This window comes from Carassius gibelio, chromosome B13, assembly GCF_023724105.1.
Source record: "Carassius gibelio isolate Cgi1373 ecotype wild population from Czech Republic chromosome B13, carGib1.2-hapl.c, whole genome shotgun sequence".
Classification (NCBI taxonomy): Eukaryota; Metazoa; Chordata; class Actinopteri; order Cypriniformes; family Cyprinidae; genus Carassius; species Carassius gibelio.
In genome coordinates this window covers 6608825-6634984 of record NC_068408.1, presented here as the reverse complement: position 1 = coordinate 6634984, position 26160 = coordinate 6608825, and the positions used below count along the sequence as shown (strand labels likewise).

Below are 26160 nucleotides of genomic sequence, written 5' to 3'. Positions count from 1 at the left end.
TGCAGTGGTACTGTATTATGAAAAATTATGCATGGAAAACTGTGATGGAACTGTTGCATTCCGGGTGAGTTTGATTAATGCATGAATAATTGTTCATCTTGTTTGACATGACGCATTATGCGCTACTGCAATTTATCAACAAACACTTTTGCCTCCCAAATGTTCATTTTTAGCTGCAAGAAAATAGATTCTGTGTCAAATAAGAATGGCATGTTATTGCTACTGGCAATGCAAACCATCTGGGTTGTGATCAAATCAAAAGCAATAAGTTATTGATGGATTGCACAATTGCTCATTGCTTTAGATCGGATCACAACACAGATGGGATCAGATTAACCCACCATATCACTAAGGCAGCCAGCAGTAGAAAGTAACACCCAGAATACAACCACTTTTTGACCCCTGGTGATAAAATCAATGTGTGTATGAACAGTTCATCAGAGCTCATTAACAGTGAATTAAAGCAGCATTAACTCTGCATCAGTAATCAATGATGCATTTACAGATGAAGATCCAGCTACAGTAATTTCGACATTATTCAATTTGACACCAAAAGTCCATTTATTTGAGTATTCGGCAATTCAAACTCAAGGTCTGCTGGGATCTCTCTAAAAGTGTCTTCTGTGAAATGTTACATAGACATTTTTTTTTTCAGGAAATACTTACACAACATACAAGTGTTTTAATGACAAGGTTAAAATGAGTTTACGATGTACTCTCATCTCCCCCTAAGGAATGTTAATTTAGACTTGAGACACCCAGTGCTGTTTTATGTCCAGTATCATAAGCAGTTCATCTCATGAACTGTGTTAATTATGTAAGGGATAACGTACAATCTGACGGTCATTACTGCAAAATAAACCCGACGGGGAGATCAGACCCCAACGCAAAGCGGAGCAGGATGGGGAGGTTGCCTAATCAGAATCAAGTATTCCAGAAAGCTGCGCACATAATAAAAAACCTAACAGTTCTAATCTGCAAGTGGCTCATAATGGACATTCAGAAACACTAGACCAGGTGATTTCAAATGAAAATGAGTCTGTACTCCAGCCATCAAACCCTGAAAACATATGATATTACAATAGGGATATGCAGTATTGCTTCTCATTTAAACAGGAATGATCCCATGATGCTATTAACTATGAACTGAAAATAGAAAAAAGTGTCTACAAAACTTAAAAAAAAAAACCTTCTGGAAATGTGAACATACATATGAAAATTTTAAATTAATATGTTAAAGTTAAATTTGTCCTTAGGAAGTTTTATATTAATTACACTGATTTGAGCAAATGGTAGTTAAAGAGATTTGGAGATAAAGAGAGGGAAAGGAACACATACAGACTTTTCTTTCTTTGTGTTTGTTTCTTTTGGCTGGGTAAAGAGTTTAGATATTCTTTGTTCTCGTTCTCTTCCTCTCACACCCCCACAGACATGCAAATACACAAACTCTCGCATGAATAATTCAGATTGGTGAATCGCACAAAAACATGTCCAGGTCACATTTCACCCCCAAATCAAAAGAAAAAATGAATAATATGCACAAAAATATATTTTGCATGCAGAAAAAAACTTTTTGTTTGTTGCCTTTTGACATCATGGCAGTTAAATACAGTTTTACGTTTTTTGTAGATGATGACTGTCATTACTTTTTCTTGACAGCATTAAAAATATCTGCATATATTAAAAGCATCACATTTACAACCATTATGTATAAATTCTACCCAATTTATTTATTCATTGTATTTTTTTTTTTTTTAAAGAATGACATCTTTTGGCATTCCGATAATAAGAAATGGGAGGGATGCATAACATTTTCAAGAAAAAGTCACAGTACAAAAATGCTTTTCTTTATGCAAAACATAATTTGTTTTGGGGTGAAATATGACCCAGACATGTTCTTGACAGGTTTTGCGAGGCTCATCTATTGTGTTTGAAAGTGTAGAGGTGTCGATGCGACAGAGGCCCTGGGCAAAGCACACAATGATGATGACAAGCCGTGACAACAGAAGACAACTTCCCTGCAGTATGCACTTGTGTGTGCATGTTGGTAAACAAGACCTTGAGAATATATGAACTTGTCCTCAGAGATGTTATTCAACAACATACTAAGGACATAAATCTTTAAAAAAAAGGTTTGCATGGCGAAATATTCATACCGCAAGACACCTTGTATTGCAATCCCTTATAATATTCCCGACAGATCCGAGCCGACCGTGATGAAAAATGTAGTGTGAATATTTCCAGAGTAATGATCAAATCTGTCTCTAGTTATAAACGTCAAGCAGCAGAAATACTACATTTGACAAACAATACATGACAGAGCTACAGCCATTCAAAAATAGTACTTTTCGCTCATTGCTAAAACAAAATGTTTGTGTGAGAGCTTCATAAATCGTCATTTAACCCGTTTTAATCCGGCGTGATTTAATCAGATCTCCAGAGTGTTTCAGCTGCAGTCCACAGCCTAATGAGGTCTACAGAGAAACGCTGCACGCTGTCTATAGCTCACGCCATTAGAGCTTCCTGTGAAGTGTTCTCTCTGGCCCACTGCTTCAGTCAACACACAGCCAGCTTTAAACACCAAGCCCTCTCAGAATGGACTTCAGACTGCATAGCATTACAGTTGAATGGGTTGAAAAACTCAAATCCCACCGCTGGAAACAGACAGAATACAACTTTATTGTCTTCGTTTCTTACAAAACCTCTATTTTGGAGAACGCTAGAAAAGTAGAAAAGAAAAATCGTAAAAAAAAAAAAAGCTAATTAGAAAACAAGAAAAGTTTCATATCCCAAAATATCTAAAGCTGCTTGTTATGAAATTACAGCCATGGAAACACATTTATTTTGTATCCAGAAACTTGGTTTGCTGAATTACCACCAATAATAAAAAGAAGAAAGTAAGGACAGATATTTGAAGATATATTTAGGGATTTTAAGTGCAGTAGCAAAGAAATTATGTTTATTTGCCTTTATTTTATTAAATTACAAAAACAACAACATCAATAATAATAATAATAATACTACTACTACTAATAATAATTTATTATTATTATTATTATTATATTACACAAAAATAAATGCAATTATTTGATCAAAAACACAAACACAAACAGTAATATAGTATAATAACACTTTTTTAAATATAATATGTAAAATGCCATTTTAATTTATCTTATTCCTGTGATGGCATAGCTGAATTTTCAGTCTTGTTATTGTCACACGATCGTTCAGAAATCATTCCAATATGCAGATTTTGTGCTCAAGAAACATTCCTTATTATTATCCATGATAAAAACAGTTGTGAAGTTTAATATCTGTATGTAAAATCTGAAATACGTTTTCAGAAGTAAAATTTTTAATTTTTTTTTTTACAATGTAAAAGAACCGACTGTCACTTTTGAAGTACTTGTTTCTTGTTTCACATGCACCATGCTGTGCTCTTATTCAACTAAAATATGTTTCTTTTACATACAGTATCAAACTGCATACACATATTGTTAGTTCATTTATTATTCATTTACTCAGACAAATGAATGGTATAAATAAATTTGGCTATATATGTAGCAATGCTAATGAGACTAGCACACTGGTCCGATCGAGCACAGGAGTTCAGTTCATTTCAGAAGCCAGCTGTGATGTATCAATCTTACCGATGAATGGCCAATTGCTCAAGTCTAAAATAGACTGACTTTTTAACCATAATCGCTATGGAAACCGCTGCTGTGAGATACATCAGTAGGACTCTGAAATTAAGGCAATGCTTCAGAGAGATCATGTTCTCAAACATACACAACATGTAAGTGAAGTTTTCTAAGGGCAACCAGAAAACACTGTAAACTGTGGCATGCTGTAACTGGATATATCACCTTCTGCAACTAAACTACTTAATTCACCAAATGAATGAATAGTCTTTTATCCAAAAGATAAAAGACTAAATCACATGCTCTTTAAATGAAGTGCAAGGACCCCTGACTATGACACAAATTGAGTTCAGTTGCTTCCTGCTACATCTGATCAGCTCTTTTCCTTCACTACAAATTCACTTGACTGGACATGCTTCAGCACACACACTGATAGAAATCCCACAATTCACAGTGAATGACGGATCTACAAGGAAGACACAGAGCTGAGGAACTTCTGTACAGATTATGACCATTGAAATCATTGTTCTCTATTAAAGTGCAAAATAATACCAATATTTATTTACTTTTTTCATATTTTTATTAAAACCAAAAAGTATGTTGCATTATCCGGGCTATTTTATCCCTTCAAAGAGGACACTTCAGTGTCATTGATTGAAATAAAATATCAAAATATCCTCAAATAAAGGTTTTTAGGCAATTTTCAACCTAAAATTGGGAGTTGATAAAAAACTTACACATGTAAACTACTCATTAAACTAGTGACAACTAGGAAGGTCATTTTCAGTGCAAGTTGCTAAACTGGCACATAAATATTTATTTATTTATGCATTTGATTAATTATTCATTTACACGCTTAAGTCTCTTATGCTCACCAAAGCATTTGTTTTTACATTAATTTTTCAAGCAACTGATTTCAATTTGAATATATTTAAAATGTAATTTATTCCCATGATGGCACAGCTGAATTTTCAGCATCATTAGTCTTCACTCTTCAGTGTCACATGATCATTCAGAAATCATTCTAATATGCTGATCTGGTGATTTCTTATTAGTATCAAGCAGTTCCTTAAAGGGATAGGTCACCCAAAAAATGAAAAACCCGTAAGACCTTCGTTTATCTTCGGAACACAAATTAAGATAGTTCTGATGAAATCCCAAATTTCTGACCCTGCATAGACAGCAACACAACTTCTACATTCAAGACTCAAATGTACAGTAGTAAGGATATTGTTAAAATAGTCATGTGACATCAGTGGAGCAACTGCAATTTTCTGAAGCTACCAGAGTATATTTTGTGCACAAAGAAAACCAAAAAGAATGACTTTATTCAACAATTTCTTCTCTTCTAGTCAGAGTACCATGACGACTGAACCACTGATTTCACATGGACTGTCTTAACAATGTCCTTTGTACTGTTCTAGGTCTCGAATGTGGTAGTTGTGTTGCTGTCCATGCAGGGTCAGAAAGCTCTCTGATTTCATAAAAAAAATCTTAATCTATTTCTTTAACTGTATTCTAGATTGATAATGATCAGGCTGCAATGTCGCAAAAAAATATGTTGCGTCTGTGTGCACGTGAGGCACTGGTGCGATATAGTCAAACCAATGCTGGTTGCACAGATAGAATCATTCAAAACTATAAAGCGCTTGCAAAATAAATAAAGAAAACTTCTTTCAGCTGTCTTGTTTTCCTTTGAATAGGTTCACAAACGGAAACTTTTTTTTTCGTTTTGTTAATCTGTCAATGATTTAAGTGTAATATATTTTGTGTATAGGCCTATATATTCCTTTTTTATGTTAGCCTATAGCTTTATTGTGCTGCGGGTGTGTGCATGTGATCTGTTGAATCAATCTTACACTATCCTCGAATAAACTCTAACTTTTAGGCATTGCCATTGCGACTTACCTATGATGAGTTCACAGCTGGGCATTTCACTTGTTGGATGCGCCAGCATCACGTTTGCAAAGGCTGTACTACTGGAATTCATGATTGGTTGACAGAACATTTTAAATATTAAATGGAATTATAAATTAACGTTATTAATTGGTTAATGGCCATTTCAAATTTTCGATTCTGTTTGAAAATATAACATTTGATTTTGTTTCTGTTTCTTGTTCTGTTCTCGTCAAAATTCTGTTCCTTCAGAGCCCTGGTGTTCTACCTTCTTATGTTGTCATAGGCTAATAAGACAAATCATTCTGGGGCTGCAGAAGCACAGCTACTGTACCTCCATTGTTGTCAATTCCACTATACCTACAAGCAATCCCCCAAATCATGTTGAAGAATCAGTGATATACAGGAGAAAACAGCCACCTCAGTGCTTCGGGACAGATTCCTGACAGTACTTGAACGGTCCTGGCACAGCTTTAAGCTGGACACCATCAATAATGACAGACAGTCCACATTCAATCAGAGAGAGAAACAGCTCAAATCCCAGTGGGATGTCTGCTAGAAGAAACAAGACAACTCAATGCTGCCGTCGCTGACAACGTCGCTGATATATAGTGCTGCATGAAAAGCCTGAATACATATAAAAGGCCCTTTTTTAGGGGTCTAAATACTTTTTTTTGCTTTACATCTTTAAAATTACACAAATCTGATTGCTGTAGGGAATAATTTACAGCTTCTTCACTATATTTCCAGCAGAAGGATTGTTTTTCTGATTGAAGTTTTATTTTGCCTTTATGCCATTATATTTTAAGAGTCAAAAGTTTTTTGTTTTTCTGCATGAAAAAGAGAAAGTACAGAATAAAATCATATATTCTCTCTGACCAGAAGAACAAAATTCTCTTTCTCCTGGATGCCTTTACAGAAAGAATGAAAGGAGAAAAACAATGACAGTGAGAGAAATGGAAAAAAGGAATGAAAGGTATAGGAAGAGAGCAGCAGGGAAAGAGCAGGACTAGCTTGTGCATATGCTGTTTTAGCTTATAGTGAAAATATGCGGACAGAGAAAAAGAGCTTGCTTTCCCAGGTACAGTGCTCCAAACACATTGTGTTCTAAGCAGTAAATTTTCAAGTCAAAAGAAAATCATATCACAGTCAAAGCAGCTTTTCAGAAATGTATACAAGTTAATGTTTATAATTAGTTACAGTATAGTTAATAGTATAGTTAATGTCACACCTTAATGCCTAATAGTCCACATTTAGCAGGAAAATTAAATTAAATTAAATTAAATTAAATTAAATTAAATTAAATTAAATTAAATTAAATTAAATTAAATTTAATTTAATTTAATTTTCCTATTTCCCAGCTGCTAAATGTGGACTATTAGGCATTAAGGTGTGACATTAACTATACTATTAACTATACTGTAACTAATTATAAACATTAACTTGTATACATTTCTGAAAAGCTGCTTTGACTGTGATATGATTTTCTTTTGACTTGAAAATTTACTGCTTATGTTCATTTATGTGATAAAAAAAAAAAATCCATAAAAAAAGATAAAACATGAATATTTCAAAATGTTCAGATGCACACTTCCTAAATGCAGTCCTCGTGGTCGAATCCATTGATGTATTAGATACAAACATTTTGGTTAAATAAAAAATAAAAAATAAAATGACTTGGTCACTACCTGAACCAATGTATAGACAATCCAATGAAAAAGTCTGATAAAAATAAATTTTGGACAAAATAAAAAATGGCAACATCCAACCATGTGAAAACTTAGTGAATATATATATAAACTGAGGATGACCATTCTCAAAGAAGTAGAATATTCGATAAAAGCTCTGGGAGAAGTTCGGAAAAAAATGGTTGAACATCTTGTGAGTTGAACATAACACATGGTATCAAATGGAAAAATGTTTCTGCTGGCTTTAACCTACACAGCAATTAAAAATATTATAAACTCATTATGCTCCTTATTAGTGTCTTAAGCCTTTGTCTTCATTAGTCAAAATCAAAAACAAAGCACTTCTCTAACATGAAACTTTAAACCCTAACACGCTATAAGCTTCAATGTCCGCACTGATACACAAGACGAGCTGCAGACGTGCCCTTTTGGAAACACCAGTGTTTGAGTGCTTTAGAACAGCTTGAGTCAACCTCCCAGCGCTTCTAGTCACATATTCACAGATAACACTCATTACTCATGCAGAGATTCTGAATCAGTCTGCAGGGAATATGTGCTAAACTAATTCTAACTCACAGAGCTCAAAGAGAACATGTCATAAATAAGTAAATGTCTGTTCTCTTGCTCTCTACAGAAAGAGGGACCCACCTGTACTCCTCCTCTGTAAAGATGGGAATCCTGGAGGGCTGAAGCACACTGATTTCCACTGTAGTTCTGTTCATCTTCATCGGCTCTCCATCATCATAGGCGATGACCACCAGCTACGAGAAAAGATCATGAAAAATACATTAAAAATGCAGTTCACATAGGCAATGACTTCTCACTTTGAATTTAATCAAATTTTGTCTGTCACATCGTTTCTAAAGTCGTACAGCCAAGATTTTCTTTTTAAATAATATTTTTGATCTTTTTCATGAAATTGTAAACAATTTCTTAAATGTAAATGCAAGAAAACTTACTGATACTCATTTAAAAATTCATGGTATTTGAAAAATATATATATATATATATTCTTTGAAAACTTTTTACACTCATTTGTATTCAAGGTAAAATGAAAATAAGTCATTACTTTTAACTTGGTGGTTAAACCACTAGACAGGTCTAAAATCCATTTAATCTATTTTATGTTTCAAAAAGCTGAAAACGATGTTTGAAACCAACATGAATTCAAAATTAACTGGCGCAAATTTCCACAATCTAGAACATCATTATTTGTCACTGAACTGTTTTTTGTTGTAATTATAAATATTATTTTACAGACAGACAAACACATTGAATTTTTTGCTCAGGTACTCAAAAGCAGTACAAAGTATGTGCAAAGGACACATACTGCATTTGTCCCTTCCTAAGTAAGTCTTAAAAATAAATCCTAAGAAGTGAATGTTTTATTATTGATTTAAATGACATGTCAGCCCTCATTCTCAAACACAGAAAAAAACAACATTTGCTCAAAGGTAAATTGATTTGAGCTCCGTTTATAGTGTATTCATTTATTGATTTAGGTCATAGCAGAAGAGACAGTAACTAAAGCGTATAACTAATGTTCTCCCCTTTGTTTAATAAGTTACCAACTCTGAAGTAAACCTCTCTGGTTAGTTTTTAAAGTTAGTTTTGAGCTTTTCTTTCAAGTAGTAGTACAATATGCTGTTTTAGTTAACAACAGTTCTTCTCTTATGATTATGAATAGAACTTTATGACAAAAACAGCTACGTCTGTTGCTTACCAGGCATGCATATGCATTTTTAGGCACATTACATGAGATGCATGCTGGTTATTTATTGGTCTCCATCTGACAAACCATTTCCATTTATGACGATCTTACAGGGATAGTTCACCCAAAAATGAAAATTCTGTCATTAATTACTTACCCTCGTGTTGTTCCAAACCCGTAAGATCTTTAAATTAAGATATTTTGATGAAATCTGAAGGCTATCTGACCCTCTCATAGATAGTTAAGGCTGGTTCACACGGCAGGATAATTGGGCCGATTTTAGCCCCGATTCAGCCCTTCCGACAATCTTAGGATGCTCCGATTATCGTAAAATAATCTGATCAAATATTCCTGCCGTGTGTGGTGTGTTAAGACTAATCTCCTCTGCTCGGAAGAATGTCGGGACCGCTCCGATCTCAAATCGGGGATATCCAACATGTTGGATTTATTTTGCCCGATTTCTTCTCGTGTGTGGTGTCCCCCGAGGACAAACAATCACGCAGCCTGTGGACTGTGGCGTGTAGCCAATCAGAAAGCGAGGTGACGAGGCAGTGATAGTACCGGGAAACAAAATCAAAACAGCCGGCGTATATAATATAACAAATACAAATAAAGTCGATGGGCATAACTACATCCACAACTGCAGTCCACCAGAGTACACGGAAACGAATATATGAACGTTTATTTCAACGGTTATTAATCTGTGTAGTACGTAACAACATTTATATGAGATAAAACAACAACTTATCTCCATATTATGATATAGCAAGTATAGTCCATGCTCGCGTTGTCTCCACCTCTTTGACCATCGCCTTTTCTTGTTTTTCTTATGTTTTTTTTTCCAGTTAAAAACCAAGAACAAACTATGGCCACTGCATCCTCTTCGTCCGCCATGATTGTTTACTCTAAAGTCACGTTTGATCTCGAGGGATTTTGCGAGATTTCCCGTCTGACCTGGGAATGCTCGGGAGTCAAATCGGTTCGTGTGTGATGTGTTGATATTGCCGTGTGGCTGCACACCACACACGGAACGACCAAAACTGTTAGACCCGTGATTTTTTATCGCTGTGTGTGGAGTCTCTCATATTTGTAAAATCGGCCGACAATTTTAAAATCGTCCCGTGTGAACCAGGCCTTAGGGAACTATCATGTTCAAGGTCCAGAAAAATACCAAGATGCTCGACGAAGTAGTCCATGTAGTAGAGACGAAAGTCTGAAATAAAGTTGTCATTTTTGTTTTTTTTGTGCAAAAAGTATTCTCGTAGCTTCGTAACATTACAGTTGAACCACTGACGTCACATGGACTACTTTGTTGAGCATCTTGGTACTTTTCTGGACCTTGAATGTTGTTGTTCCCTTGCTGTCTATGGGAGGGTCAGAGAGCATTTGAGTTACGAAGATGAACGAAGGTCTTATGGGTCTGGAACAACACTAGCGTGAGTATTTAATGACAGAATTTTCATTTTTGGTTGAACTAACCCTTTAAAGACAATTCACACTGCACCAACAGACGGCCAACCGATTATAGTCTGCCACTTCACAGACATTCCAAGTCTTGACATGTTCAATCGGTGAAAACAAATGCAGAACAGCAACAGATGCTGACAGGGTTAACACACTGATCCGACAAAACCCAACAAACCTGTCTGTTGCTGTTAGTCTGTTGGTGTAGTGTGAATTGGCCTTTAAAACATTAGAAGGAGAAATCTTAACCTGACTTAAGCTCAGCAAAACCTTGGATTTCAATGGGAACATAAATGCATCAAACGTCACAAAAAGGTTAGAATTAAATATAATTTTGGTAAAGATTAAACCTAACCTTTTTGTAAATTTAAAATGAACAATACTTATACAACATTTACCAATTTAGGTTAATGTAAGTTAAAAAATATCCTGTTGTTCATTGCTAACTTGAGTTAATTCATAATACATTAAATAACGTATTCTTGAAATAATGTATTATAAATGAACATTAATTAAACATGAACAACGGTATATTGTTAAAATCTTAAAAAATTGTATATGTAGACATGCTGTAAAAGTAGGCTATTAGTCATTTTGATATCAAATGAAAGCCTAATGAATCTTAAAGTATAAGCATAAAAGTCTAAAGTTTTGACAACTCATTAAATTTTAGCATGTCCAAAAATCAGATGCATCCAAGTCATTTGATTCTCCATACTGCTTTCCTTTTATATACAGTGGTGAATTAAAACAAACTTGAACTCTGCTGGTTTTGAACTTAACTAGCACAAGTGAAGTGTATACCAGCAGACGGACGGCCTGACGTCTTAGACTCACCCTGAAGACAGCATTGGGCTGCTCGTTCAGGTTGACTTTGGTGATAACTCGTCCTGTGTCAGTCTCCACATCAAAGATGCTTCCGCTGTACGGAGACAGATCCTGATCCACTCTGTAGCGCACTTTACTGGCAGGCATACCCTGAGGGAGGAACACGGTTAGTATCAACACATCCCTATAGCACATCTACTTAGCTTAATGGACCAAAGATGGTGTATTATTATATTTAATTCTATGCATCAGATTATTAGATAATTTCAGACTTCTATTATTATCACTGCTTCAAAAAAGGTTTCTTTATATATTCTTTCCATGCCCTTAAAATCATACTCATTTGCAATAATCAAGCTGCTATTTTCTACACAACAAAAGACAGAAATCAGGGGCTCTCAAGCTCCAAAAAGGCAAATAAAAGCCCTTATTTGCCTTTTGAGTATTTCGGTTTTTCAATGTCTTGTGTGAGGAACACACTGAAATGAGTCATTATTCACTGGAAATTACACATCATTACAACAGCTGGCAATCAGTAAGATTTCTTTTTTTGGAGGCGTATAATATTTTTATTCAGCAAGGACACATTCAATTAATTGAAAATGACAGTAAAACTTTATATTCATCAAATAATCTTGAAAATATGTAACAAAATTTTTAAAACAGCACAAATGTTTTTTAACATGGATATATGCAAATTCGCATATTAGAATGATTTCTGAACGATCTTGTGAAAATGAAGATGGTGATATCTAAGATATATAAAATACGTTAAACTAGAAACTATTTTAATTGAATAATATTTCACAATATTACTGTATTTTTTATTTAAAAAAGGCAGCCTTGGTGACCAGAACAGATCTTGTTTACATTTAAAATGTATTTAGATTTCTCTGATGCATTTATGGTGGTCTTCTTTTGGAGTTTGACAGCCTACTGTTGAAAATATGGAAAAGAACAGCTTGGACATTCTGCAAAACATCTCCTTTAGGTTCAGAATGATATGAGGGTGAATCAATAAAAATAGAATTGTTATTTTTTTAATGGACCATTCTTTTAAAGGATGGACTTTTCTTTGAATAGCTGGTTTGAACTTCCTCAAACTAAGGTCTCTCGGGCATCGAGTTTTGTAGAGCTACAGAGAGATCCATCAGCTGCAGCTCATTCTACTGATACTTTACAGCTCTTCCGACTGCCTGCGTCATAAATGTTTGATGCTTTGTGCTGTGGTAAACATACAAAGTCATTTATACTGCAGTAGAAAGAGACAGAAGCAACATCACATTTACATTTCTGACAGCCAAGAAATTAGTATCAAGTTTTTTTTTCAAGTCCATGTCAAGATTTTTCCATGGGTTATTATTCGTGTAATATTTCTTTGGCACCCCCCATGTTTTCAAAGCATTATTTAAAGAAGAAATGCATAATTTAACAGCTTCTGTGGCAGGCCATGAAAATAAACAGCACTGTAGTCTGGTTGACAGCAGACGGCATGAACAGGAAGAGTAAAACAGACAGATTTACCTCACACGACCACCTTAATCTCTGCTAAGACGATCACACGTTTAAGGAAAAATAAAGTTAAATCCGGTGACCTGACATTACTGTATCGCTCACTGCTGTCCTGGTTCTCGTGTGTAAAATCCAGCCATTATGCCAGATAAGAACATCAAATGCAGGCTATAATGAATGTAGCAGAGAGGTTATCTGATTCTTAGTCATTAAAACACAACACCGCACATGCTTTGGAAGCACAGATAACCTGACTTTATGCTAATATTCATGATATTATCTTTATATGAAAAGATACAGTAGTCTTGATGCAGTGTTATGATAAAAAGCATCATTACATGCACTATTAAAGTATGCTGTATTATGAATCCAATCATGGCTAAAGGCCATCGCAACCCTTTCAACCATTACTATATTCAATGTGCCTCACGGCCCTGAGGGATACACTGTTTTGATAAAACATTAACTACTTAATAAACATTTTTATAGAAACCTGATTTTATTACCCAAAATCAACCGCCATCGACTATAAAATACAGTCTCTGACATAAAAACAACAAAAGAACATGCTGCGTAGTGAAATCATTTATATAAAATCTTACATTTTCTACATTTCTTCTAGAAATATTGATATATGACATAAAATGCAATTGATTTGATTCATTAAACAAAATATCAATGATATGGATATAAAATAAATAACGTTGACTTCTGCTGTCATTTTTTGTGTGTTCACACACACACAGTCTTTTATATAAAATCTTACATTTTCTACATTTCTTCTACAAATATTGATATATGACATTAAATGCTATTAAGTTAATTAATTTAGCAAAATATTAATAAAAAAAATCTATACATACTGTAGATCTTACCAGTCGAAAGTGTGGAATTAAGAAATCTCATGCTGTATTTACAGTATTTAATACAAAATTATTAGAATTTAAAGTAATTCTTTTTAAAATTTGAAACTCTAATATTCATTTAAGAGACATTTCTAATTAATCAATGTCATCATCTTCTTTCTGACAACACAAGCGTGACAATATTACTATATATATATATATATGCAATCCATATACAACTATGATCAGGTGTTCCTTCATCTTGGCTGAGCTTTCAACGTTGTTACGGGAAAGGATGAAGCTAATTGGTTAGTTCTTGTCACCTGACCCGCGGTGCGCTTGCGGCATTCTAAAAGTTGAGATGTTTTTACATTTTGCTGTATCTAAAATGTACCGAACCGTACCGTACCGAACCGTGACATCGAAGTATCGTATCGAATAGAACCGTGAATTTTGTGAACCGTTACACCCCTAATATATGTGTGTGTGTGTGTTTTAATTTTACAAAACTAAAGATTTACTGCATTTTTGGTCAAATAAATGCAGCTTTGAGTATGATTTAAAAACAGGCTTAACTGTTTCAATTAATTAATTACTTGGTTTAAACTTTTGTCCACTATGCATTTTTTTTTGTTTGTTTTAAAAAAAAATGATATTCATAATATTGATTACTGAATATTGTAGAAACTAAGCCCTAGATAGAACAGTTATCCATAACAAAATTATAAGGAAGCATTTCTTCTGGATTAAGCCATCAAATGAGACAGGCCTTGCTCCTGCTAATACGGAATCAAATCAGTTAACTGTTTAATGTTTGACATTCATGAGTCACTTTCAACGGGTGTCACTGTCAACACTCAAATGCGAGTCAGTCACATTAGCAGGACACATTCAATTTCTGTCTGGTGATTGTATTCCTGCTCTGCTGGTATGATTAATGGCCGCTGGTTCTTCTGCTCTGTAGTGACACTTCAAGGATGGAAGTCCATTACTCATTCCTTTAAATCTTTTCAAATAAAAGGAAGTCAGCGCTCAGGCATGAGGTTCAACCGGTAGAAAGGCAAAGGAGGAGCTTTCATTACCCAGTGACCTTTGCAGCAGTGCATATAAATACAGTGTCATTATCTCATTCACTGGCGTTGGCTGGAAACGCAGCGCTGCTCATACTGTAATCATCGGTGTTTGAGCGGGACCCTAATGAGGACGGTCACTTCCTGTCCTCTTGTTCCGCAGCACACTTTTCCTTTCAAGGCCGCTTACGAGAAGAGGATTTTAAGAGTGAGAATTATCCGACTTTAATTCCAGTCATGCCTGAGAGAGACAGAGATTGAGCCCTCCACATCTCCATGGTGATTCACAACACAACCAGAATGATGAATCTGGTGTTTCAGTGGGGCTTCCAGGGTCATCAAAAAAAAAAAAAAAGTTCTTCCCAGACATCAAAACAAATACGAACTTGCCACACAAACACACACATGCACAAAACACAGCCTCAAGAAATTCACGGACGCATGTCAGTCATAATAATGAGGTCATCCTCATAATTTTTCGCAAACCTTGGCTGGGATCTGTATATGTGTAACCTTGTGAGAATAAAATATGGGTGCGCTCCGGGCTCAACAATAAGGATTTTGGTCAGGTCAGTGGATCAGATGAGCCAGGGCCAGTGGAGGCAAACATTAAAATATTTGTCTATTTTTTTTAGCACATTTTGAAAGTTATCCCAAATTCAAGTTATATTTTTTTTCAAGAATATTTTACAGTTCATGAATTCAAATCCTGGAGTTAAAAAAACAATGAACAGTTTCAAGAAACCATTTTACAGCTATTTTATACTTGACACAGTCTGCTAAAACACAGCATCCATGGTGGCAAACAATGCCTAAAAATGTGTTATTAAAAGAAATAAACATAAAAATGAATATTTCTGTAAAATAGTAGTAAACAAAAATGTATATTAATTTGCATTTCTTTACAATATTTCTTTATTTGACAAATATACAATATCACTGCTTTTAAAAGTTAAAATTGTTTAATGAATATAATAAAAAATATTATTTTCTAATGTTATTAATGTGTAACAATAAATTATACAGCTAAAATGTATTTCTATACAGGACACTTGACATGGATAATTTTTTTTATTTATTTATTTTTTTACCCATGTCTTCATGACATTTACAGTATTCAAAGAAGCATCTAAAGTATACAGAAGACCAAAAGTTGTGTTTTTAAGATTTTATATATACATGTATAATGTCGGTTTTACAACAACAGCTGCGTTCTGTTCCATTCTGTGTTTTCGTGTTGATTTTGAGGCTTGGAAACTTCAGTTCTCATTGATTGGAAGAGAAAATCAGCCCTACATTATTAAAGAATGTTTTCTTTTGCAATCCACAGAAGAAAAAGTTGAGTTTGCAGTTTGCCTCCTTTATCTCCTAACAAAACAAGTATTTTATTGAGTGAAAAAGTAATTTTTTGTCAATTCATTACTTTACTCTGGCAATATATGTAATCTTATGACCTTTAATATAAAATCTTACATTTTCGAAAATACTGAGATGCACACACACACACACACACATGCAAGCACGCACGCACGCACACACACACACACACACACATTTTTGAAAAAGTAAATAAATATTTTTGGATTTTAACTTGTCTTTTCTTTTGTCTTTTTGGAATTGTCAGCATTCTTGAAATAAAGAAGAAAAAATAAAAGCTCAAACCCCTTCAGAGTCAGACAGTGTTGTGTCTCTGTCCTTCAGGTTAAGCTGTGTGTCAGAGACTCCCAGCAGCACACACCTCTCTCTGACACACTCCTGTCCCCTGGTGATAGGGTCCCGATTCAGAATCACCTCAAACACCCCTCAGTGTCCTGGTGACAGGACTCGTCACTTATCTTTATTCACTGAAAATATCTCAAAGCTTATTCTTATCCACATTTATTCAGACATGCCGTGGCATGAGGTTTGACGTCAGTGATGCCATTGTTTTTGGTTCTTTTGTCTCTGCACTGATAGTGATGTGAATGATTTGAGAGGAAGATTCTCAGTGAGTAAAGAATTACACTCACAAGAAAAAAAAAAAACCAAAACAATATCCAATTTACATCCACTGTACATCTACAGAACTGATAAATAAATAAATGTATAAGGTTACAAAAAGATTTCAAGTAAATACTGTTCTTTAAAACTTTGTTTATTAAAAATTCTTCGAACTACTTTCAACACTGATGATGGTGATGATGATGATGATGATGATGAAAATAATATTAATTATAATAGCCTGTTGGAAACTCAGCTTTGCCATCACGACTGCATTACTTTTTAACACTTTAATAAACTATTGAAACAGAAAATATAAAAAAAAATTCTAAAATGTAAATAAAATTTATTATTTATATTCATCAAATACTTGCAGCCTTCTAAAAACAAATCTTACAGACCCCGTTAAACAGTAATGTGTATATAATCAATGTATAAGTGCAATATATGCACTTTTGTGAGCGTGTTGAAGGCAATATTGTAAAATCACTCAATGTTCGACTGACTAAGACGTGGGCTAAAAAGTGGTTCCAGCCCCCCTGCTGTTCCCTTGAATGTACCGTCACCGGCTCAAACTAAAGCTCATAAATCTGTGACAACCACGCATTTTAACACCCACTAATGAAAAGGCCATTCCTGAACACCAATTGAAAATGCTTCCTCTGTACAACTGACAACCCCTGCTGTGAGCTTTTTTCCCCTTTGGAAGAATGTGACGGAAACAAAATTGACCACACACGCAAAAAAAACTGAGGCTGTAAAGCTGTTTGTGAAGTTTGCCAGTTGTAACAGACAAATTAACGCACTTTAGAACTACTTTTACAAACTAACAACATTCAGACGTCTTTGAAGCTTTCGCACTTGTGTTCTAGAGTTACAATAAAGTCTGTTAACAACACGTTCACACTGCATAAACAGACTCAAAAACCCACAAAACATCTTTTTGTTTTACAGTCTGTGGATGATAAACATTTACAGGCATTCAGCGCATATCCAGCCCCTGGCGTGCGCTGCCACTCTGAATCAACCAAACCTCAGGCAGCGAATAACCTTGTTTATGTAATTTATAAGGTAATAAGAGATGTGTGTCTTTGCTATACTGTAATGGCCTTGCGCTTCCCTCCAGCTGTAAAAGTTACAGAAGCGTGCTGGGCTGCATTCTAAAGCCCAATAAATATTTCCACTCTCTGATGAAAGCACAAAAAAAATTATTTCCAGATTCACCACGGTGTCAAAATGTCTGTGTCGTTGTGTGTAATTTCATTTCGGATTCGTCTAGTGAGTGAAATACAGAGAGAGAGAGAGAGAGAGAGAGAGAGAGAGAGAGAGAGAGAGAAGTCGGTCTCCAGATGGTTAACGTAAAACGGCTCTGTCAGATCAATCAAATAAAGATGCAGAGACAGAGAGTGACAGTGCAGAACAAACCGATTATCCACAATAGCAGACTACATGTTAACAGAGGGACATGTAAACAGGTACGCTAGCGGGAGACTAAACTCATTCACACTAATAAAACAATACATTATATAAAGGCTTCAGATGAACAAATTCAAAATAGACCATGGATGAAATCATGAATTCAAATGCATTAATACACTTATTAGTCTTAATTCTAGCTAACCTTAATCAAATGCTCCCAAACTTTTAGTCATATGTAACACCTATCCTTTCAACGGCTATCATTTGCTAGTGTTTTCATTGGAACACATAAAAAAAGCATGTAGATTTAAAAATAAATTGTAACATACATTTATAACAAACATTTATTTTGAACTTTTAATAAAATAATTAATTCATTATAATAAACATAATTACTAGAAATAATACTAATTTATAATTCAGCTTAATTTATTAGAATTTAATATAAATGAAATATTTTAAAAAGATAATTAATATTTAAATTCATTAATATTTAAACATTTAAATAATAATTAAAATACATATTTTCCTTTTTAACATTCATCATTGTATATATATATATATATATATATGTATGTATATATATATATATATATATATGTATGTATATATATATATATATTATACTTTTTTTTTTTTTAAGTTTGTAATGACCACAAAGGGTGCATTTATTTGATCAAAAATACAGTGAAACATTTAATATTGTGACATTTTATCATAATTTCAAATAACCTTTTTCTGTTAATATATTTTACAATATAATTTATTCCTGTAATGTCAAAGCTGATTTCCAGCATCAGTCTTCAGTGTCACTTGATCTTTTAGAAATTATTCTAATATATATAGAAGCATGTATTATTTTTATCAATGTTGAAAATGTTTGCTTTGCTTAATAGGATTCTTTGATGAATAGAAAGTTCAAAAGAAAAGCATTTATTTGAAATCTTTCAAATGTTTTATAACATTATAAATGTGTTTACTGTCTCTTTTGATCAATTTAATGCATCCTGGGCAGATAAAAGTACTTTTGAAAAATGTTACTGACCCCAAACAATATTGCATTCAATTATTCATCCGAAAGTTGCAGAGCCCTGACTTGACCTTGAACATGCACTGCTAGCCCCACATTTCTCTTAAGACGCATTTCAAATATCTACCTTGAAATAATCCATAAATATTCTAATACCTAACCATAACACTCCTCACTTAAACCCCACATTATTCTGTGGTTTTATTATTTATTTTAAAATCATATAAAATATAATTTAAGAGTTAGTCAGAGATCACAAAAATGTTTTTCACTTGGGCTTTGTGTACTTACTGGAGGGTCCTGATCTTCTGCAAGCACAGTTGTGATGACTGTCCCTTTCTCTGCATTTGGAGCCACCAGCCCTTTATAAAGTGCCTGTCTGAAGACCGGGGAGAAGTCATTCACATCCTGAAAGAACACATAGACAGAAACATGGATGAAAGATGTATTAATAACATTCATTAAAGCTGGACTGAGGTAAGCAAGGCCAGCTGGCAAAGCGATTCTGTTCGAAGTGAAGTGGCTGTGGCCACTTTAGTGAGGAGTGACATAATGATAGATAGAGTATTAATCAGCTTATGGACGCTGCTGTCTATCCCCACCGACCACTACCACTATCAAAGAGCACTTTCCATGTTCTTTCAAGGGGTTTTAAAGTCAACATGAAATCAAACATTACTTTATCATACGCTATGCACATAATGTAAAATAGGCTGCAAAAACAGTGTAATGATTTATAGTTTATCCATGTAATATTTCACATTATTACATACAAGAAAATAAGTCGTACTTTTGACACAAGTGTGTTTAAAATGAGGCACACTCACTGAGCTAACTTAGGTTTTTACATGTATACACTTATGTATATACATACGTAGACTGTGTGTGTGTGACCTAAATACTAATATTAAATAAAAACCAAAAATGGATAAAAATGACAAAAGCACATAATATTACTGTAAATTAAGCTAAAAAATAAATAAATAAATAAACGTATAAAAATATAGACGCTAATGCAAATGATCGATTTATTTTATGCAATTCATTTTTACTATATTTTTCATCAAATAAATGCAGCCTAAGTGAGCATAAGACAGAAAAATGTAAAAGTGTTAGTGTGTGTGTGTGTGTGTTTATTTTAGCTTAATTTACAGTAATATTATGCGCTTTTGTCGTTTTTATTCATATTTGGTTAATAAAAAAAATTAAAATAAAAAGTTGGGAATTGCCCACCTGAAATGCACATCGATACACCCTAACCTTTCACCTCGGCATGAGCTCAAGTGGCTGAAACTACAGCAGAGGAGATGTGGATCTCAATGCTGCAAGCTGCTCTTCTCTGAGACGAGGGGATGAGGGCCAGAGGCACACACAAGATCGAAACAACCCTGCAACTATTCAGAGGGGTCAAGTGACCTTTTCTCAATGTACTTAGGAGTCTTGGCCACATATGGATTGGTCCACACTTTGCCTGATAGTCAGGAGAAAAACAACTTTCCCTGCAAAACCTTCGAAATCTCCCATAAGCCCAGCTATGATGACTCTACCCTGACATTAATAATATTGGCTTCACCTCAGCTCAAGCGTCATTACAATTTGTTACACCATCTCCATTGCAGCAAAACTAACAGGGAGCAAACTTTGCTAAGTTGAAGGTAAAGATCACTGCAAAACTCAAGGAACTCAAGATTCAAGGCACATCTGAAGAGAGCAGCAGCAAAACCACAATTCACAGCTTTGTTTTTCACATCACAACAAAACACTTGCTGCAAAGATCATGGAAATCTCTGGGGGTTTAATTTCGTCTCATAAGAAACAAGTCACTGTGATCTATAAACACACACTTTAATAAGAGAAACAATCTGTGAACCCAAAATCTATGTGCCACATACTACTGATAACATCCATGAATTATTAGGTAAAAAAAGATCATTATTTGATCTCTAAAATAGAAAATAACATCAAAATAAGCCAAGAGAGGACATGCAAAACAGTCAATCAGAGTTAAAAAGTCAAAATTATCCATTATTTAAGCATTGTTTCTGAAAATTTCTGAAAAGCTGTTCTTGAGTAACAACTTACGTTTCTTATGAGCTGCTTAAAAATTATTTAATCTGTTATCATGAACTAACGATTAAAATAATAATAATAATTATATTAATAAAATTATATCTTGTTATTGATTATTTAAATGCTGAGATTATAACCCAATAGTAAAAAACTATAGAGTTAAACCGAAAATAATTAAAATATAAATATTAGATAAAAAAAAATAAACGAAACTTAGAAAAATTAGAAAGCACTCAAATTACTTACTGGAAATAAATAACTAAAAAGAACTATAAAAAAATAAAATAAAAATGAATCCAACCTAAATACTACTAGTAAAAAAATGACAAAAGCACATAAAAAATGACTAAAATTATTTTAATGAAACTGAAAATATAAATATAAAATATAAATAAGAGTATATTCAAAATATTAATTAAACATTATAATACCAATGTCAGACTCTGTTCCATGTCTGTGTGTGTGTCCTTCCCCCACGTGCTCCATGTTTTGTTTATTTCCTTATTTGGTCTTCCTGTTCCTGTCCTGATTGTGTTATCATTTGTTCCAAGTGTTCTCCAGTTCTGTTCCGTTGTGTCACATTGGGGAAGTTGTGGTTAGAGAGTTTGACTCCTAACCCTAGGGTTGTGGGTTCGAATCTCGGGCTGGCAATACCATGACTTAGGTGCACTTGAGCAAGGCATCGAACCTCGCTGGGCGCTGCAGCAGAAATGACTGCCCACTGCCCCGGGTGTGTTCACAGTGTGTGTGTGTTCACTGCTCTGTGTGTGTGGAAGGGTTAAATGCAGAGCACGAATTCTGAGTATGGTTTACCATATTTGGCTGAATGTCACGTCACTTTCACTTTCATTAGTTTCAGTGTATTTAAAAAAGTGTTCTGCACCTCATTTCCTGTCCAGTATTGTTCGTCTCACCCCAGTGCTACGTGTGCTTTCCTGGTGTTCAGTTCAATAAAGTCGTGTATACTGGAATTATACTCGTGTTTATCTCCTCGATCCAGCACAGTAGGCACGCATGACAACTAAATAAATAATATTAAAATAATATTTGATTATGAAATACAACTTTTAAATAAGTAATTGCATTTAACATTCAATTGTAATTATAATTATTCATACACTCAATCTTTAAATTAATTTCCAAAAACACAAAAAATGCACTTAATCTTAAATTTGTTAAACTGCATCTTTTGAACTTAAATTTAAGAAGCATAGATTATTGTGATAAATGCAAGCGACCCTGCAGCGAGGTGGGTGGATGCTCATTTGCATGTATTTGCTTTGGACTTCCCACAGTCTGGCAAGTACAGACTGAAGTGATCAAAGGAAGCAAAACTGATTTAATGAGCCATTGGCAGCCACTCGTAGGTCTTGTGTGGAACGACCTTGTTTGGGTCAGTCGCTCTCTCTAGCCAAAACACAAAAAGTTGTGATTCGAATGTTTTTTTCCGGCATTTACTGATGTTACCTACAGAAATAAAGTTATTTTTCCCCATATTCGTTTAATTATAACATTGCATACTGGTTGCCCACAATGCTAAATTAATATATTTACTTCCAAAATAATTACATTCTGTACATTCTCAGGACAAATTGTACCAAAGTTATCACTGGACCAGTACCCTTTCATAAAGAAACTAATATTTACATTTTAGGTACTAATATTACTTTAGGAGTAAATAATGAACAAAGATGTAACTTTTAAAAGGGTACCGTACCAGTAACAGCTTTTGTACCTTTTTTTCTGAGGGAATTCATTTTAGTCCGTGTTAGCTATTGCGTTCAGTAATGCTAATGCATAAACCCTCGCTGAAAACCACATTTCTATCAGATTTACATAATTAAAAATGGAACTTTTTACATGAAGTTCAAGTTCATTTTTAATCACACGCACTCGCTCCAGCTGCTGTAAACTGGAGGAGGCTAATCCTTCTGTTCTGATCCCCCGGCTAATCATCGAGGCGATGGAGAGCGCTCGTGTTAAAATCCTCACATAATTGCAGTCACAAAGCTAATGAGTCATTCAGGCCTGGAATAGCTGTGCCAGGCTAGCATCAGAACCTAGCTTTGTCTGTCACTCATGTCACCGTCAACCCGAAATATCACAATGGGAAAGCGGGAGAACGCAGGCGAGGATCCAGTAAACAACGCCCACAATCCTGCCAACACAGGGGTTTCTCTTTCAAGACTAATTGAATTCAGAGATCAAATCTTTTGTAGGCATTACTGGAACAGAGTCAGCGGAGCTTCTGCGAGAAGCGTAAGCACGTAGACACTGTGGACGAGCTTTGAAAGATCTAATCCAATCACGGCACTAGACCTGATGAAAACTGGCCTCCTTCCCACAAGTTCAAACCATCTCCAACCGGAACCTGCAGAACTCAGGAAGAGAGTTTCTCATGGTGCCACTGAGACTGGTGTGATAAAACAAGTTTTTTAAAGCTGATGAGCGCTCTTAGAGGCTTTACCGTGATTCTAACGATGACTGTGGCTGCTCCAGGAGGAAGGACTCCTCCGTGATCTAACGCCTCCACTTCAAACGTGTAGGTGCTGTTGCCTGCTGCCAAGTCCTCAAAGTCTAGCGCCTGCAGGACTGATACGGCGCCGGTCAGACGGTTCACGGCGAAGAGCTGCCGAGCCGCTTCTGTTTTTATTCTGTAGGTCACGTTAGAGACGAGATCGGCATCCACCGCCTGAGAGACACAGAGGAAAGAGAACAGAGAGAATAAAGGTTAAAAAAGAGAATTAATGATCCCACACTCGGCCAGGTACTGCAGGAATAAAGCAACCTAAAATGTTTCTTAAAGGGACAGCAAACCTGAATATACAAATCCCATCATCATGTTTTCAACCCTTGTGTTTCCAGGACATGGATTTTATCCATCTCAGCTGACCACTGGCCGATCAGATGACACGAGAGATCTTAAATGGTGGTCTCATGGACGACATAAAATGCTGTTCATAACCCATTTCACTTCTCTAACGAGGCTTATTTCTTGAGTGAAAATTTAAACTGAACTTAAATAATAATAATAATAGTAGTAATAATAATAATAATAATAATAATAATATTTGGGTATTTTCTGGATTGTGAAATGTTGCTGTTACATACCAGAATTGAGGTAAGTAACAAAAGAAACTGTTATGATCAAATGAAATTAGATTATTTGATGTTTTATCGGCAAGAGTACATATAAAAATAGTAAATTACACCTATGGCTTTTGTATGTGCATATCTATTAAGTAAATTATTATTATTATTATTATTATTATTAAGTAAGTTGTAATAAATAAATAAAATAAATAAATAAAAATAAATGTGCACTTTTAAAACCCAAAGCTTAATTTCAGTATGTGTATATCTAGTCTTGCCAAAAAAATAAAAAAAAAAATAATAATAAAATAAATGCAAAAAATAAAAAGACTAATAAATAGAACTATTTGCAATAATGTGCACTGCCGAATGATGCGCAATTAGACCATAAACATGCCTTAAGGCTTAAGCAAGTAAAAATGGTCCACATTGATCGCACTGCATTTAATGGCACTGCATTAGATGACAAGATATTAAGTAACTATACTCGGCATTTTTCCAAATGCATTGACTTTTTAACATCATGGTGTGAAATAGTTTTACCTGAAAAGTGTGATTGAAATATCCCCCTTTTTTCTTTTTTTTTAAACCAAATGGCACTTGGTTTGATATTTTGTTACACAGTATAGTGCACTGACATTTCTACATTTCTAAGTGTCCCTCAGGTGTCCAGATATATTTTGGGGCCACTGTACACGTTAAGCACACATAAAGTCATAGTTGTGTTCCACGTGCGTGTGCATCTGAGGCTGTTCAGGAGTGAAAGCTAACAGACAGCAGAGGAGAGGCGCTCTGAGCAGCTCTGTCTCTCTGAGGGTGTGGGTACCTTTCACGTGTCTTTCTTTGATGTGGGAGGCACAAGGAATTAGATTCTACACTGATCGCAAAGGTTTCAGAAGTATATAAATAAAGTGCAGGACCCCTAGAGAGAAATAGCACAGGGAATCTGATTAGTAGATCAGCCCCGGACCAGATTCTGTCACCAGGATCCACGGCGCTCTGACACCAGCCAGTGCTGCAGGGACCTAAAGGTGTCAGACACACTGAGATAAAAATAAAGCAGGAAGATCACTGTCTTCAAACAGTGTCACTCATTTGTCCCTCATCCATCGACCACACACACACACACAACCTTACTTTTCCTTCAATCTGAATCCAAAACGGTAATTCACTTTTTTTGAATTTTGCCTGCTAATAGTGTTGTATATCTGAACATATATACTGTGTTTTAGGCCAAATACACAAATACATCTGGCCACATCTACACACATGTCATGAAACAATATGCGTTCAATAAATACATGCATTAACAGTCTAAAGATGATTTGGTTCTCAATTATTAATGGTACTACATTATTAATATGATCCAAAATTATATATATAATATATATATATATATATATATTACTGTGGAAAGAAGTATGCATGTATTTATTTGATTGACTCATTGATTGATTGACTGATCTTGTGATGGAAAAAAGTTTAAAAGAACAGCATTGATTTTGAATACTGTATAACATTATACACATTTTTGTCACTTTTATTTATTACTTGAATTTTAATTATTAATTACATGACTTTTGAATGTTAACGTATCAAGAATTCCACAAAAGATATTAAGCAACACAAACTGTTGATAATGATACAAAATGTTTCTTAAGCATAAATTCAGCATCAGTTCAATAAATAAATATAAGATCTTATGATGCTTAAATTTGGCTTCGTTATTACAGGAAAAACTGCATTTTAAAATATATCAAATATTAAACAGCTATTTACATTTTTAATAACCTAATTTTTTTTACAATATTGCAGTTTATCCCCCTGTATTTTTTGATCAAATAGATGCAGCACTAGTAAGCAGAGAGATCGTTTAAGCTTTTGACCGGTAATATTGTAAATATACAAAATCT

General features: G+C 34.5%; 1 protein-coding gene across 1 annotated transcript in view; it reads right to left on the bottom strand.

Annotated features, from left to right (window-relative positions):
* The window catches only part of pcdh15a (protocadherin-related 15a), a 168874-nt gene that overhangs the window by 23179 nt on the left and 119535 nt on the right, over nucleotides 1-26160 (bottom strand). Inside the window, exons 21-24 of the mRNA XM_052572828.1 lie at nucleotides 23622-23846; nucleotides 19376-19492; nucleotides 11238-11378; nucleotides 7874-7986 (exon numbers count right to left, since the gene is read on the bottom strand). Of these exons, the coding sequence (XP_052428788.1) occupies nucleotides 7874-7986; nucleotides 11238-11378; nucleotides 19376-19492; nucleotides 23622-23846 (596 nt within the window). The remainder of the gene's footprint in view (nucleotides 1-7873; nucleotides 7987-11237; nucleotides 11379-19375; nucleotides 19493-23621; nucleotides 23847-26160) is intronic.